Here is an 18,818-nt window from a genome sequence, read left to right as displayed (position 1 = left end):
TACCTTATCACCATGACTCCATGCATTATGTGGTTGCTAGGCTGGTTTTTAATTCGGTTATTTTCATATGTCAGGATTTAATTTTAAAGAAAAGGTCAGCGAGGACGCAGACAGAGATCTCCGAGAGACGGAATTAACACAAAACTTGCAATTAGCTCCAGAATAATGTCACAGTGCTTTGAGTCTCACACCGAGACGGTAAGAGAAAAAGAAGCCAGACAGATATACAGCTCCATTAGAGAGACGGGACACTGAATTTGATGTCAGATGATGATAATATTTCTAGCCCAAGGCAACAGTCAAGCTAAACGAGTATGAAACGGTTAATTACGGTCACAACAGGAGCCCCTCGAGGAGAAACGACCCACCACAAAAAACACACGTGAATTCATTGGTTGAGACAAGAACTGCAGAGGTCAAGTGTTATTTGAGCTAATCCGGGGAGGAGAAAATCTCCGTTCGTATCTTAATGATGATCTTTATTTGAAATGATACAGTATGTAAATGCGAAAGAATTCTTAATACCGGAAGCCAAGATTCGATCTGAGATCTAAACTCCAGCCAAAACTCAACTGGCGACGATAAGAACGCTTTTTTTAAGTCAGCGACAATTGACAGCTCAGAACTGTTGTTGACTTCAGACGGTTTCTGTGTGTTCGGAAAAGCGTGACTGAAGCCGGCAATAAGTGATTTATACTCGTTAGGTTGAATAATTGTTATTGCGTAAAAAGTAAACTGACTAACAAAGACAAATTTCACCACTATGCATTTCTCAAGAGTATATTAGAAGAAAAATCACTTTTAATGGTATTTTCCACACACACACACACACACACTTGTAACTAAATTGTCAGTTCAGTTCGAGCTTTGATGTGCAGAAGTGCTCAGTTACGTCTATTTTTATCACAGTTTCTAAGGTATTTTTGAGCAGTTATAAAATCACAACTCTATATTTCGACGCAGCGGTGCACCAATTTATCTCGTCTTCCAGCAGAACGCTTGATCTAATAACACACGACACGTGAAATGATTAATACAATTACTCCGGAATCTAACCAGCCTCATTATTTGCTTCGACTTCCTGAGCGATTCAATTATTTGCTAAGCATTTAAACAAATACGCGTTGAAGCTTCGGCCCTTAAGGTTATTACACCATATCGTGTTTTTAAGCAGAATAAGTATAGGCTTGCTGGGTTTTCAAATGCTCACAGGTCTCAGCTTGTAGTGTCGGGTATATTGTTACGGCATCGTATAATAATCAGTTTCAGTTTTTGTTTTCAAAAAGTAACATCATTTAACCTCTTATTCTTCAGTCGACGCACAGACTGCCCCTGATTGTTTCTTGATGGGGGAAATCAATGAGCTGTTTGGTGTATAAATCAAAAACACAAGCTAAAAGCCTAATTATTCATAGGCTGTTAAATCTTTAATGTCCTGAGTTGTTGTGACAATTTTTTATGAATCATGCATAGCATGCTGTTGATGCATCTTTTAAGTGATATTCAGCGTTGAAATCTCTGACTTTCCAACTTTATATTTGGAAAAGAGCAATTAGGAGCTTTTTGTTTGTTTGTTTATTTAAGTTTTTAACTTTTGGATGTCAAGGATTCCAGATTTTCAGAGTATTTCTTATATATATATATATATATATATATATATATATATATATATATATATATAATATATATTTATAATACATTAATTATTACTATTTAACATAAGAATTTTCTATGTTAATATATTTTACAGCATACTTTATTCTTGTCATAGCAAAATTTTTATAAGCTATTGCTTATTGATCAATAGAAAATCCAAGACAACAGCAGTTATTTGAAATAGGAATCAAAAAAATGACCCCAAGCTTTTAAATGTTAATGGTAATTAATAGTGTATGAGAAAAATATTAAGAGTAATACATAATGCCAAAAAGCAATTTGTTCCTTAATTAAATATTTTTAGCTGTCATAAAACAAAATAACATGTCAAATATTAATATAATGAAATATTTAATTAATATTAAGCAGTGCTGTCAAATGATTCATCGCGATTAGCTGCATCCAAAATAAATGTTTTTGTTTAAATAATATGTGTATTGTGTATAGTTATTATGCATATGTAAATACATACATATGTATTTAGAAAATATGTACAGCTATATTTATATTCATGTAATTTATATTACACAACATTTTTTCTCTAAAATGTATACATGCGTGTGTGTGTATTTATATAGAAATATAAAATATACAACAAACTATTTTGGATGCATTTGTCACAAATCCAGATCAATTGAACGTTAGAGCGATTAATCATAAATAATAGTTAGACAGCGCTATTAATTTTAATTTAATTTAAATATTCTTGCATGGTAACATTAGAATGCTATTGCGAGAATAACACACAACCAATCAGGCGTGAATTCCCCTTTAAATCTTTCTCTCGTTAGCATTTCATTCAAATCAAACAACAATTTTAGCAGACCACAATTTCATATTTTTAACAGCACAGTCCTCTGAACCTGGTCTTATCAGTCTTTATCTCTTCTGGGGAAGAAATGGGAGGATGAAGTGCGGTCAGCAGGAGGAGTGACCGTGTGCTCTCTCATTGTTTTGTCAGGGTTCAGTGTGTGTGATGTGCTTTTTATAGCCGTGTGTTATAGATTTAGCCGCTGTAGCCTCTGGCCGCAGCCACTGGCTGATAGAGCGCTGTGATTGGTCAAGGCCTTCCAGCCCAGCCGGCCGCTCGCCCTCTCGGGGTCGAGACAATTAAAACATAAAGACAGTCTTCCTCGCTCGCCGGACCGGAGCTCTTTCACCTCATCCACCCTTCCGTTCCTGACTAGATCTAAACATTGGCGCTCTTTAGCCCTCCATCATTTATCATCTTTCACCATTGTCTCTCTCTTTCTCCCGATGGCGGTCCTCAGCTCCCTGAACGCTGTTACATCACCACACAGCAACAGATGAGTCCGGACTGACTGACGCTGCTGTGGGATTTACCACATCGATTCTGCTCATATGCACACACACACACACACATTCACGCACGCACGCTGCTCGAACACATGCATACACATGTACACATACAAGATAAACGCTCTTAATTACACATGCATGCATGAGGCACTTTGTGTCCAAGCAAATGTTTCATGGAGAACACACACACACACACACACACACACACACATGCACAGGGGTGATGGCAAGGACACAACCTCAGGCCATGTCTATTTGTGTTTGTTTATGTTAATATTTCCGTGTCTTTCATTATATGCAGCCACGTTTCGGACAGCGAGTTTCTGTCTTCATTTATTTTTAAGCAGACCTCAATAATTCTAAAATAAATTGTGATTAACCCTTTAGGGCAAAATAGGTCGTTTTTCAAATTTTATTTATTTAACTGCAAAATTATAACAAAATGTGCTACTTTCAAGTGCAAGGTGCTTTTTGGTAAAAAAAAAAAAAGAAATCATGCACATGCACAGGCTCATTATAGCGATGCACACACCTGCACAATTTTATGAGTCACTTCAGCTTGCACAGGCTACGATGCACACACCACAAATGAGTCACTCAGCTTGCTACCGAAGTCTCGTCAAAAATCATCACAAACTAGACTCTTGTGCTGTTTACTCCTCTTTCGGCATGTTTTTGTTTGTTTTTGTTTATAATTTTATGCAATCCAATACTCCGCGTTTCCTATTTTCCATTTTTCTCTCTACTTCGTCCACGGAGCCAGGAAATGACCGCAATGGGCTAAATATTGCTGAAAAACGCATGTTGTCAGGAGCAAGTCTGATATAGTTATAGTCACGTGAATAAGGCTTGGCTAAATGCGTCTGCGCCGACACAGCCAGATTAAAAGAGTTAATTATGATTAATCCTACCTATTTGAAGTTCGCAATTATTGCAATAATTTCACATTTCATCAATTACTGTAGAAACGACGTGATGAAAGTCTATTTTTAATATTAGTTTAATGCAATCATTTTAATAGCAAGTATCACTGATACCAACTGACATCTCTATGAATTTCTTTTCTTCATAATTAACTGCTGACTATAGCCTTTCAACACACCAGTATAATTAAGATATCAATTTAACATTATAATATATATATATATATATATATATATATATATATATATATATATATATATATATATATAAAAAGTCAACTTAAAATAATCTTTACATAAACCAATTATGATAATGTCACATAACCCTTCAGCAAGGCAATACAGCCCAATTTAATAAAGTCAGCAAACACCAAATTCTAAAGTAAAGAAGTTACTGATTTTCTCTTTTTTTCCTCAAAACGATGTAATATACATGCCAGACTCCAAGACAGAGAAGAAGACATGGAGCATGTGCATATGCACGCTGTATACAGGAAAACGAACATGGAACAATACATCAGTTAATCTGTGTTAAACCGTTAGCTTAACCCAAATTGAAAATTCGGTCATTAATTACTCACACTCATGTCGTTCCAAAACCCGTAGGACCTTCATTCATCTTCAGAAGATATTTTTGATGAAATTGGAGAGCCGTATGAGCCTCCATAGACAGCCACACAACTGAAATGATCCCAGATCCAGAAACGTAGTAAATATATCAGCCCACAGTCCATGTGACTTTGGTGGCTCCAAAAAAATTATAAAAGTTATCCTAAGACAAGAACGCATTTTGGTGTTAGGTTTTAGGACAACTTTTTGATCCACTTTATATGTAATAGATTATTATGATCGATTTGACCTTACTCTTTTCTATTCCTCTATACTTGTGTGTCCCAGATCTAAAGAAACATTAATCAGGAAGCCCTTTACAGCCTGAAAACAAAATGTTCCGTATAAACCGACATCTAATCAAGCGTTCTGTCGCGCTAAACCAGATTCAAAGTTCAGCTGGGAGTTCAGTCTGAAAATACAGGATATTTGAGTAAGGCAGATGAAAACACTCATAAACCCTACTAAAGCAGAAAATGTAAGATCAATAAAACTGCAGGTGACTCACACACACTGTTCAGAGAGAGTCTGTAGTAAGAAACGTGTAATGCTAAACTGCTATTTTTTAATCATTTTATGAACGAATCGACTCAACACACCCTCAGGAAAAAAGCCTGAGGAACAAACTCTGCGGGAGGAACCTTGTTTAAACAGAAAAAGTGCTTTGCACAGAAAAACCTTCACTAAACGCTCTCCTCGATTGAAACGTCCACCTAAATGCTGCTTGTTTGAAGAATCGAAGCTTTCGTGAAGTTTTAATCAGTGGGCAAATAAAACCAGGCCAGACGAAACAGAAGAGCTGATTATGATATTGCTCAAACTCTCATTTCATGGCATATTTGCAGTAAATCAGATGCGATTTGAAATTAGTAACTTCACTCCAGACTCCAACCCACCTCAGATTTCAAGGAAAAACTTCAGACAATGAGCAGAGATTGAGAAGACGGCGATGATTACCCTCGAACGCAGACTAATTAAAAGCTTCTGCCGATCCGGTTCATCTCCAAAGCACCACGCATTACAGCCGCATCAACCCGTCACATCAACACGTCTGAAACTCTGGAGCTCTCGAGTGGAGCTTGTATCCCTCAGCACATATTCAATCTGTCAATCAGTTTCAGCTGATTCCAGTGAAGGATGTCAACGTGATGAGTTTTAAACTATACTATAAAGATTTCTATACTTTTTTGTAGATGGTCATTGAGTCATTGGTAATGCATTTCTTTTCTGTGATTAATGTACAGAAGAATGCTGGTCAGTTTCAACAGACTGATTATTAGGTTCGTCTGCATTTAGTTTGGTGTCGTTTTGAGAGCAGCGTTTGTGTGTGTTTTGTGCTTGCGTGCTCCTGCAGTGTGACGGCCGGCCTGACATATCGCCTGGCGGCCTGACGGCCCGTCTCCTCTCTGTCATAATCAATCCAATTATAGGATTACATCACACTTTATTGAACAGTCCTCTGGGAGCCAGTTTGTCCAGATCTAATCCGCATTATAAAATCAGACGCTTCTGCTATTTGTGAGGGATTCTGGAGTTTTTCACTTTGCTCTTCTCACTGAGCCCCTTCAAATCCCTCTTGAGCAGCACCGCCGTCCGTCTCAGGGGCTTTATCTTTGAAACCATTTAAAGAGGCCATAAATACTTAAATATCATCATCTTCCATCTTTTCCATAGAGCTTCATAAATCAGCATAAACAGACAGATGGCCATTAAACTACAGCTTCCTCCTATGATGGGTAGATGTGAGTCTGATGGAGAAACGAAGCATTTATAAAGGGCACAGCTCTTTGTATTTTATATATTTCTTTTTCTCTCTCTCTCTCTCTTTACGGCTGATCCTAAACGTCCAATCAGCACGAGCCGCCAGCCGTCTCACAGGTGATGAATGAGGCTCCAGTGCAGCTCTGACTAAACCAGTGACAGCGTTACTTTCTCAGACAAATGACTCTGATCTACGGCACAAACTGAGGCTGAATTAAAGACTGTAATAGGACTGAAGACGGCTCTCTGCAATCAAACACAAAAGTGGGTGAAACTAAACTTCAAACACTTTGAGCACCACACACACACACACACACACACACACACAAAGTAAAATTGCTTACAACAGCAGAAGTCTGGAGTGACGGCAAAACCACGAGCCCTGACAGCGTGAGACTCTTTGTGTTTAGCGCTGAGGTCAATATCATTAACACACACTCACTCAGTAGTGCTTTTTAGTGTGCAGTCAATATAATTTTATCTTCACCACTTTTTTTGGTAGTACTATGAACACTGCAGTGAAAATAGGTAACATAACACCATAGTACTATGCTATACATCATATTTATCAGGTACTGAATGATTACTATATTAACAGGAAAAAAGTGTCACGCTCTCATTAAAAGTATGTCCTTGTGGCACCATTTCAGGAACACCAATTATGTAAATAAATATGTTTCAACATGTTTTTCAACATACTTTTTCAAAGGACATGTATTACTATATATATTATTTTTACACAAATATAAACTTAATTTAAAGCATTAGAGCTGTGTGTGTTGTTAGATAAAGATCATTCGAATTTAGGAAACCCATATTTGGGGGGTCACTGGAATCAAAATACCATCCATTTTTCCATGAAAAATACAATGGTACTTTTTAATGATCGGACTAACAAGTCAACAATATATGTTGTATTTTGGATGTTGATATTACAGTTCAGACGTGTTTATCAAATTGTTTAACTCAGAAAGAACTGAACTGGTTAAGCAGCTTTAGCAATATATAAGAGTTTTACTAAACTGAGAAATATTATCGTCTTTGACAAATAATATATCCCAATGATTTGTTTTTGGCATTTAAAATAAATGAATCCATGTGAGAAAAAAATCCTTTTCCTCTTTTTCAGCGCTCTTTGTTTAATTCACTGTGCCTCCTACTAGCAATCCATAATAGCACCCGTTTCAAATTTAAAACAGTTTAAGACATGCTTTTTGGGGTGTTAAATAATAGCTCACAGGCCAGTATTTTGAATATTAAACGTTAAAAAAACAGATTGCGTGATTCATTGAAATGCTCTCCTACAATAAAAGATTAAATGCCTAATAATGCATATTCAGTAAGGTCAGGCACAAATATAAATGTGTTCATGACTTTTAAATACTGACTAAACAATGTAGCACCAAAGAAAGAACAGCATTGGCGTCTTTTAGTTAAACCGATGGTTGGTTAACATTATGGATAGCAATAGACCAAAATTAACCAACTGGTCTATGCCCTGTTCAGAAGGTGAAGAACTTGATCTTGATCTCGCCTTCAAGGTGTTACAGATACAGACGAGTCAGACAAGAACTGATTAGCAGCTTCAGCACACCTGCAGTACAGCCAGAATATATCAGTCCTAGCCGTAGCTGAGGATTATGGGGAAAGAAACGCCGCTCACACTGGGAAAAAGATTACACGGGACACCAAACTCAGCTGACATCACAAGCTGCCAGAAACATCACAGCCGTGTTCCCCTGCTGTATTTTTCAGTATAATCTGATGTCTGCATCCCTCAACCATCAGCAAACTTCCCTTTTAATCTCCTGAAAGAAAACAGCAGAGTTCCTCCTCGCTGTTCTGAATCTCCATCTCTGCCCCAGCTTCAGGTTCGAGTCTCAGCAGGAGGCGAGCAGAAATGATGGGCAGAATCGATGGAGACCAGAGGGCTGTAGGTTTCAGAAAGAGGCTGATAGATGAAGAGACGCAGGGTCTGTGACATCGCCTTCGGCCTGCAAACAAAGCAAGACCTCGACTCAGCAGAAAGAGTGAAACAAGGCTCCGGCTTTCATCATTTCTCAAGCGGACCGAAAACACACACAGCTGTGATTAAACACACTAAAGGTCATTGTGTTTCCTTCAATGCAGCCGCACCGCCGCTGCCAGAGCTCTGAAAGCAAGAACTCAACGCAAGAAATGACAAGTGTGACAAATGAAAACATATTGCAACACTGTGGAAATGTCGCTCTTTATACTGTACTATACTCACAAAATCACACGAGAACCCATTCGTTCCAGCAGAGTACAGTTTTGTGTGTGTGTGTGTGTGTGTGTGTATGAAGGATACAAACAATCTGTCATGATAAAAAAAATGTCATGTAGGAGAATAATTTGATATAAGTGTTGATAAATAATGGCATAACGCAAATACCCTTAAATAAATAATAATAATTATTATTATTCTTATTAGTATATCCGTCAAATAATATAAAGTCAACATTCCTCAGGCTTCAGGAACGTGTCTGTCATGCCTTAAAATGTAAGCAGGTTTCTCACCAGACTCAGGCACCGATTTAATGACATTCTGTCACACTTGTGTTTCTCACTTTTCTAGATGATGAAGGCTTCCAAGTCTAACTCGTATTGAAATGCAAAGCAAAGCTCATGTATTATTGATAGAGAAGCTGCAGACACCTGTATGTTTATTAGCATCTTCTAAAAATGAATGCGACAGCTCATGTGATTCATGACACCTGAGAAGCAGCGGTGTCAAGCGTCTGGTTTGATCATGTGACCTTGTGTATCTAATAGCTTACACACACACACACACACACACACACACACACACACACACATTCGCATTAATTCATTGTGAATGAGTTCTCCTAATGGAAAGCAATATAAAGGTCTCAGTCAGCGCTGGGAAGTTATTCAATAAAATGCGAGGAAAAGGAAGGTAATAATAGTTGGATTTATCTTTTTCTACAAGAAAAATTGAGAAACCTGATTCCTGATGCTTGTGATGAGGATTTTGGTTTCGTGCTCCAATAAGGAGCGATCTATAACCAAAATGAACTCATCAATCATACTGGCACATATTACAATAACGGATGCTGCTGGAATTAATGAATCTGAACCTCCTTCTTTTGAAAAGTCAGTTCAGATTAGCACACTACCATACACTCATACTACTGGAGCAGTGTGCACTACATGTATTGTACATGGATTTTCTGTATCTGTGGGATATATTTGGTTGATCAAACGTTTACTGTTGAATAATCTGTTTTAAATAGGAGCTAGTATTCAGTCTGTACTGCACAGTATGTAGCAACAGTATGCTATTATTCATTTTTGAACACAGACCTCCTTAAAAGAACTTCAAGGTCAAAGGTCAGGTTCGAGAGGCACTCGGAAAACACTCTGTGACTCGTTCCTCAGTGAAATAAGAGAGATGGAGAGAGTCTGTTAGCATTCATCAGACACACAGCAGTTTTGTGATTCTTTTATAATGTTCCTCATTTTTCATCTCTAGCGAGATACCCTTCAGTTTTATGGCCGTCACTTTCACACTGATGGTGAGTCGCTTTCAAAACGCCCCTCGTACGACCTTGATGATTAGCTTTAATGAATTCTAGAAGAGATTACCATTATCCTTGGGATTTTTTGTATTAAGGGCCCGACCCAGAACATTCACACAGAGAGAGACGGACAGAGACAGTCATCGAGACTCAAAATGAGGTATTTTAAAGCGCGGCTTATGCTTCATTTTTTTTAAAAGTAGTGAGGGATGATGGGTAGATTTTGTGAGCCAGGTTTGGGGGAGTAAGGACACTGAAAGAATGAGACAAAGGAAACTATAGAGAAATGACATTGTCACAGATGTTGATAATAAATAAAAATGATGACATGTAGAATAAAGCACAGTGAAGGGTGACCTTGCAAAGGACATGAACTGCAAAAACGAGCGAAGAAATGAATTCATTCAAAACAGGAAAATAAAAGACGGTCCCATTCACCTCGAAACCAATCCCTCATCTCAGAAAATATTGTAGATGTTGCATATAAACGTGTTTCTGCTGTCAGTCTTTAATATCTCAATCTCTCAGATTAATACTCGTAGTTTGATCTCCAGCTCCGGCGCTCTGTCACTGATCTCTCAAGACTGAGAAAATTACCCAGAATGCTCTGTTCTCATAAACAGAGGTGGCCGTGATAAATGTCATCATTCCCATAATGCAGTGGGGTTGAAATAAATCTGAAGGTCACAAATGTGTGATCTGATCTCTAGGTACATGAGCTTCACATGATTCAGCCAGAAGGACTTGTTCCTGGATCAACATGCAAGAAGTTCAAAAAGAGAAACAGCCAATGAATGGCGCTGGGATTTGATTGAACTGATTAGTTGATGATGGGCTGGATCTCTTCCCAGTGTCTTCCCGGACACACACACACACACACGTACACACACACACTACTGATTCTTTCAGCACTTTTAACAGCAAAAGGCAGATTAACCCATCCACATTTGTCACGCATTCGATTTCCATTTACTTTTGTCCGTATCTGTCACTCACATGCTGCTGTCAAGACTTAGAAGAGTCCGAAACGACTCGGCCTCTTTTTGAAAGGTCATTGATCTCTCTCTGAGAAGCACTTACTGTAGATCAATATCTAAGTAAGATCACGTCTCTCAAAGGATGTGCTAAATGCTACTTCAAACGCTCAGACACTTTTCTTGGACGAACAGATGATGTGCTGCATTACAGTCCTCATAGAAGCAGATTATATTGACAGCAGACACAAAACAACCAGCTGGCAAGTCAAAATTGAAATAACAATAAATAGATTTGACAGTGAAACATGTTGTTGTTTTTTAGAAAATTATATTTATTACCAACAATATAAATGGTATTTTATTTTCACACAAAATATATACTTTTTTTTAACACACTGGATGGCTCATGTAACATATTACCATTTAAAACATTATCATTGCACGTGTTTTTAAAATGTAAGCTATATATTTTAGAAATCTATACAGGCTAGTCTACATAGGCTAGTATTTTCGATGAATTTCTTCAGTTGGCTATAGTTGACTGCTCGCTCAAACTGAAGAGTCCGTTTTATCATCCCGCTCTGAGCAGCATCTTATTTGATAAACAAATTGACTCAGTGTTTGAGCACTAGACGGTGAAAAAGGCTCTTGTTTTCAACTTAGAGAATTAGCCGTCGAGTGTTTTTGCGGCAGACACATTTGTGGAGGTGAAATGTCTAAAAGAAAGCGTGTGCGAACGCTAAACCGATAACCGATGCATTTATTTATCATTCAGTGGGAGCTGAAGAGCGTCCTCACAACTCCCAAAAGCATCAGACGGTTTGATTGTTGCGTCTGAAGACACTTGTTGATGTAATGAAAGCTAAATGGATGAAGGGTGTTGTGGAGGCTCTGATTCTTCATGGACTTTCATTCGTCTTATTATTATTCTGCATGTGACTCTTTTGCGTCAAAGGCATGAAACCGACTACTGATCATCATACGACGGTATTAACTGCTACCCGACAACAAAGTCCATTTTCTCCTCCGGTTTACATCATCCCTTCTCTTTCCTGTCATTTCCTTTTTCACCCTTTCTGAGAGCGAATGAGAGGAAGAGAGAACGAGTGAAGTGTTTGGTGTCTCTTTGTCTCTCATTTTCCAGTCACAGTAGATGGCTTCTCTGATTAAGTTGCTCTAATTGGACTCTGTTTTAGATTCGGCAGGTGAACAATGGCTCGCTTTGATGAATGAGTCGTGTTGCGCTTTGGGCCGTCGCTTCTCCATCTGAGAGAAATCGTTATGCCATTAGCGACGAATCACACGCCAAGAGCCACAGATAATAAGAGCCGAGTCTTAAAGTCAAAGAAGCAACAAAGCAAATGACTTAAAATCTCCCACGTCGAATAAACCTCAAGAAGTGTGAGGAAATGCTGTAACGAGCTTTTAAAAGACGTCTGTGCGAGACCCTTGGAGGACTTGAGAGGCGATCCGTCCTTAACCCGTACGCTCTGATTTCATTTCTCTTTTGCATGAGCGGAGTGACAGAATGTCCCTGTTTTGAGACCAGAGGGGCTGCAACTGCTCCAACACTCAACACACAGATGGTGCCTTTATGTAACGCAAGCATTCATTACATCCACATCGTTTCTCATATGAAGCTGCACATCACGCTGAAATAATTTCACCCTTAAGTCTAGAGGTGACATGCGACATCACGACGAATGTGTCAATAAGGTCACCAACTCGGTCTGAAAACAAACAGTTTCTTTGCACAGGCGGCATCCTTGACGTGACATTTGAACAGCCAGACGCGAGCATCTTTTTAGCGGGTGACGAAAGGAAGGTTGTGAAATCTCCAGCCTCATTAAAGTGTTCGGCGTGTTTGAAAAGATTCAGTGAAAGCACCCAAAAAGACGTCAATCAATAGAGCAGCAGTCATGAAAAAGACTCATTAGCAGAGAGGTCAGGGTTTAAAAGATGCCGCTCCTGACCTGATGCTGTAGGTCACATGATTTAAAACAGTCTGTAAACAACTTATTGATTATTACGGATATGTCTAGCTGTATGATGAAGCAGAAGACCAGAGACTATTAAGCCATTTTTATATTTTCAGAATATTTTTCAATTTTATATTTCATTATGGCCACACCTTATTTTAGGGTTTGGCTCTTGCTATTAACAAACCATTAACTACAACTTTTGGCTCAATAAATTGTTGATATATATATATATATATATATATATATATATATATATATATATATATATATATATATATATATATATATATATATATATATATATATATATATACTGAAAGCTAAATTTATAATAATTAGCTTCACATTTATATATGTACATATAGTATGTAGCACGTATCTAAATAGTTGAACTTCTTTAAAATATAAATAATTTAATTTGACATTTTTTCAAATTGCACTTTTATAGAAAATATGTACATATATATATATATACACATATATATATATATATATATATATATATATATATATATATATATATATATATATATATGTGTGTGTGTGTGTGTGTGTATATGTGTGTATGTATATGTATAAAATATTGATATATATATATATGGACAGTAGATGCTGTTTTTTTTATACTTTTATGATTTAAAGCACATTTAATGCACAGGCACACTTCTTTTTCACATGCTAACATTACCAAGAGTGCTACATTTTCCTTACTACCACAAATATTTAGGATTTAATTACAAATTTAGTTAGTTATAGATTTAAAGTCCTTAAAAACCCTGCTGGAAATCCAGCTTAAGCTAGCCATTGTGTTTTGGTACAGTACACGCTTGCTGGTCGAAGATGGTCATTAGCTTCTGCAAACCACTGTAGCATACCAACTGCCATGTTCTATAACACAGTTGACAGCTTAAACCGGATTTACCAGGAGGTTAAAATGGAAATGAAAGAAATTCAGAAAGAAGATGGCTTAAATATTGTGTGCGGGGGGTCTTAACCCAATTAGCAAACATAGCAAACGCTTCCCAGAGAGCATTTAAGAGAGTAAGGAAATATCATATGCACTGCACACTCAAATACACACTTACACATAAACGTACAAACACATACACATGCAGAGAGGAAGTGAGCAGGCGGGGGAGGAGAGTGAAAGACAGGCAGACAGAAGCCCAAAGAGATTAATGACTATATTCAAATGAATACAGAGAACTGACAGGAACCCAATGGAGCGAAACACTGGCACAGAGAGTCTGATGCGAGGCAGTCCAGCGCACTTACAACAACATACAGTAACACACACATCAATACGCACGCTTTAACACCACACGCGTGATGTGTGTGTGCTCTCCGGTTCACAAACACAACCACAAAGGACCTAAAATGCTTTCAGGATCAATAAGCGCAAGAACCGAGTTGCCACTGACACTCCTTCACCTCTTTAAATGAGCAAAAAAAAAAAGGAAGTGCCACCGATCCGATCGCGAGCACAAACGGAACAATGAAAAATCACCCGCTTTCCCATGAGAAGGACATTTATCGCCCGTTTCAAAAGCATCACTGAAGCCAGACAAAGCCGAAGACATTTCACCGCCGTCTTACCTAATTTAGGGAGGGAATATTTGACTTTGAAGTAATCCTGGTAAAACTGAAGGAGTCTCTTGGTGATGTGCAGAGCGTAGTCCCCCGATCCGCTCTGGATGGCGTCAGGCCTGGCGTACAGCCGAATCTACAACAACGCAACAAAAGAAGAGAGAGAACAAAAGTTAAAGTGTCTCAGTGAATGGCTCTCATAAGACTTTGGGCGTATTCCTAACCTGAATTCCATCAGGGATAACGGTTATAGACTTGAAAGAGTAAGTTCCCAGGATAATCCATGGTGAACGTATCTGCCAAATGCCTTCAGCTGGCTTGTGAATTTAGCATTTGTCTTTCAAGTGTGCTTTTCTCCACCCCTCTGAGCAAGGCATTTAAAAAAAGTATAACTGTCAGTTACTCTACAAATTTCTAGTTAAATACTACAGTACCTATAATACCTTGAAGAGAGATTGTACAATTGCTAAGTCACTTTTACATGGAAAATTGAATACAGTGTAGTAGAGATTGTCCTCCACCCTAAATGAACATGACAGTCATTTTGAAAATATGGTCATTTTCCTTCTCCCCTAGAGTTAAACAGCTGAGTTTACCATTTTTTAACCATTCAGCTGGTCTCCAAGTCTGGCAGAACACTTTTAGCTGTAGCTTAGCATAGATCATTGAATCTGATTAGACCGTTAGCATCTCTCTCAAAAATGGCCAAGGGGTTTTGATATTTTTCCTATTTAAAACTTGACTTTTCTGTAGTTGCATCAGGCACCAACGGAAAGTTCAGATTTTCTAGGCTGATAAAACTACGAACTAAACTCTCATTCCAGCATAACAATCAAAGAACTTTGCTCCCGTTCTTTGGTAATTGGTTTGAGCTAGTCTAATGAGATTCAATGACCTAAGCTACTCCTAAAAGTGCTCTGCCAGACCCAGAGATCGGCTGAATGGATTCAAAATGGTAAAACCGTAGAATACCGTAACTGTTTGACTCTAGGGGAGTTCGAAAATGAGCATGTTTTCCAAAAAGCGGATTGTTTCTTCAAAGCATTGAGAATGACGCAGAAATAGTAAGACTAAAATAAAACTAATAAAACTTATATATATTGAACCGCAGTGCTTCATGGGACGAGTACGCTAGTAAAAGATTCAGCCTACCTTCCATTTTCAAAATCAAATCGAAGTTTGTCATTTTTGAATCACCTCAAAGTGGGCTGGTTTGATACACAGCCTAATCTTTTATTGAACAACTCATTTAAAATCCTTATCGACTGGGAAAAAATATATATACTTCAGAACCAAGGCCATGGAAAAGTAGGCAGCCCGTTCTGCTGGAGTTATGGCGCCTTTAAATGAACAGCCTGCACTTTCATAAACCATAATGTTATTGGGCTGTAGCTGCTGAAAACTTCTTCATACATTTATGTTTAAAATTTGATTATTTCCATCAATTGTAAGCCAGCTGTTAAATAAAACAGCATTTTAGACATTTGTCTTCGGAAACGAATTAGATTTCCATGAAAAAGCCAAGACGAAGCGTTTGCGTTTTTCTGAACCATCGCATGCGTGCGAGAGAGAAAGTGAGTGAGGTGTGACTCTGTGGGAAATGTATTCCCACACTAAAAATGATGGTGGACTCTTTTAGCCGAAGGCTGATGCACGGCACGGCTTTCTGAACGGGCATCCATCTAGTCAGAATGAATGTCCTCCTACACTAACAGAGTTACAGTGCAAAACAAGCAGGAGGAAAGGCTTTGTTTCAGAGCCTGGCAGCAATGCACATTGAATTATGTGTTGTTTACCTCACATGTTGCTGGAGTATCGATCAGCTCTATGTCTGGTCTGATATAAAGATGAATGGGCGGCACTTGGGCCATGGAAACGATTGGAAACTCAATCAAATCTATGCGATTTTAAAACAACCTGTAATTAGACAAAGAGCTCAGGTTGACGATCAAGAGACGCTTCATTAATCAGCCGGTGTGGTGATTGTTCGGTGCTGACTGCTTCATTTGTTTGTTTGTTTGGTTTTGTTGAAGGCAGCGTGACAGAGACTTAAATGGGGTTAATTGAACTTTAATAGAGAGTCTCTCCATGCACGGCTGCTCGACATTGATTCACTAACAAGCTCTTTCTGATGAAAAAATGAAGCTTTAGTCAACACATTCAGCACTTGACCTGATATTAACAACCCGTTGAGTTATTATTCTGAATCCGTATGACTGTATGTCAGATACTTCAGGCGCTTTACAATTAATTTCTCCAAACGATTTTCCAGCTTTATTTGATTCCTAGCTTGTGCTGCGTGGTCCATTTGGTCTAGGTTTAACAGCTCAACCAGAAAAAAATCTGCATAAATCTGGATATTTTAATTCTGAAACATACATAGTCGTTTCAAGGCATTCGTATTCTACAGCTAAAACCATGATTTTGTCCAGTAAATGAACTAAACAGGCTGAGTAATTCCATGAATATGTAATAAGCATGTTTAGTATAGTAGAGTTGAATTTTGATTAGATGCTGCGAGAACATTTCGGTGATATGATAAATAAAAACTGACTCACACTAAACCAGCGGATTTATGAATGAAATATGCTGCTTTAAATGAATTAATTCACCTCTTTCTCTCATTTTAGCAGTTTGAATAATTCAAATTGCACCCGATGTGTCAGAAATCATGAGTTTGAAGGGCCCGAGGGTCCAATCGTAATACGTAACGCACTGGAGAGAGTCCAGTGGTCAATACAGGCGAAGCAAAGGTCACGTTCACCAAAACAGATGTGTGTTATGATGAGGAGTCAGCATTATTCACACACAGCAGCAGGTTGACTAAACCCTGTAGGCTGGTAAAGAGAAACGATCTGTGATGAAACAAACGATCCAAGCTCAGGCATCAAATAATTTTGGAGAACGGGCCACAGACGGCGCGACCATTTACTGTCTGGTTCAAGAAATACATTTTTTCTGCGTCTTAGACATCACTCCCAGAGGTTGCGGAGCATAGAGGGTTGTATCTAAAACGGTTTGGACATAACGCGAGGTGCAGAACATAACGGTTAAATTGAATTAATCCAAAATTGCAAGTTACACTAGTCTTAATGGAGCATTCGAGTTACAATCTGATTTAACAGCAGAACAACCGATAAAAATCAACAATTAGCAGTTATGTTCATGTTAATGGAGTTTGTGAGGCAATGTTTAAGACTGTAGCCAAACGAAGCACCTCTGAACCAATGAACCACTTAAATTCCCATCAAACTGAATGAGCTGACCAAAACCCAAACAGACCCAACAAACAAACAGAAATAATTAACAAACATATCAAACACCCAAGCACAAAAAAAATAACTAATAGAACAAAGATCCAAATATAATCATTTAACAAACAGGAGCAATAATCAAACCCAATAAAACAACAACCAAGTGTTAAGAAAGAGAGAAAAGGTATTAAGGAACAAAACAAAACCATTAAACAGATGCAAAAAACCCAAGCAAAGTAAAAAACGAAATTAATTATTTGTCAAACAATACCATTACACAAATAGAAACAAGATTAAACAAACAGAACCAAATAACAAACATTCCATGAACTAAAGAGCCCAAAACAAACAAAACCATTAAACAAATAGAGCCAAGATATAAACGAAGCCAACGTTCAAACAGAACCAAATACCGAACATTTAAAACAGAACAAAGATCTAAACAGAACAATAACCCAAATGCAACTGTTGACAAACAAAATCAATCAAACAACCAATAAACAAACAAACGAATGCACTGAAAAGAAAAGAAAAGAATGTAAGCAAACAGAGACAACAAACAAAACAAGCGAAACTCGGACCTATCCATCAGGTTTTAATTGAACAAACAGATCAAAACACGTTAGGCTATAATATTACTGGATGTTGTTATTTTTCTCCACCTATGCAGCCTCATTTACATTGCAAGAAAAGCAATTTCAGAGGCAGAATTAAAACATTCGGATGAAAGATTATGACAACAAACCTTTTTTTTTTCTTCAGAAAAACATACACTAATGAATCCTGCACAATTATGTGCACGTGTAGTGAATAGTATTATAAATAGTATTTCATTTTGTCATTAATATAGAGATAACAGGCCATAAAAAGTTCCAAAACGGCTCTTCTAATGTTATTAGTTTATCCTTAAACCCATCTCACTAATCATTTTCGCTTGTTTTTTTTTTTGGTTGGCCTCATGTACTCATTGGTTACTCACTGTAAGCAACTGCTAAACAGTAGCCTAATATTTTTTTTCATCCTGGCTCATTAAATCCTAAATCCCTACAAATATAAAGGCGCAGCTGTAGGTTAGATGACGACAACAAATAAGCCTGCGGATCTCAATCTCAGGCATCATTACTCTACTAAACATGTGGAGCGTTATGCTGAATGAGAGGAAAAGATGAGTTGAATGCATCAATAACTG

General features: G+C 37.8%; 1 protein-coding gene across 1 annotated transcript in view; it reads right to left on the bottom strand.

Moving 5' to 3' along the window:
* Positions 1 to 18,818, bottom strand: part of LOC122342854 (thyrotropin-releasing hormone-degrading ectoenzyme-like) — a 73,584-nt gene that overhangs the window by 49,645 nt on the left and 5,121 nt on the right. Inside the window, 1 exon segment of the mRNA XM_043236993.1 lies at positions 14,385 to 14,511. Coding sequence (XP_043092928.1) covers positions 14,385 to 14,511 — 127 coding nt within the window.

Source organism: Puntigrus tetrazona, chromosome 4 (genome assembly GCF_018831695.1).
Source record: "Puntigrus tetrazona isolate hp1 chromosome 4, ASM1883169v1, whole genome shotgun sequence".
In the NCBI taxonomy this organism is placed as follows: Eukaryota; Metazoa; Chordata; class Actinopteri; order Cypriniformes; family Cyprinidae; genus Puntigrus; species Puntigrus tetrazona.
The sequence above is the reverse complement of the archived record's forward strand: the minus strand, read 5'-3'. Positions and strand labels throughout refer to the sequence as shown.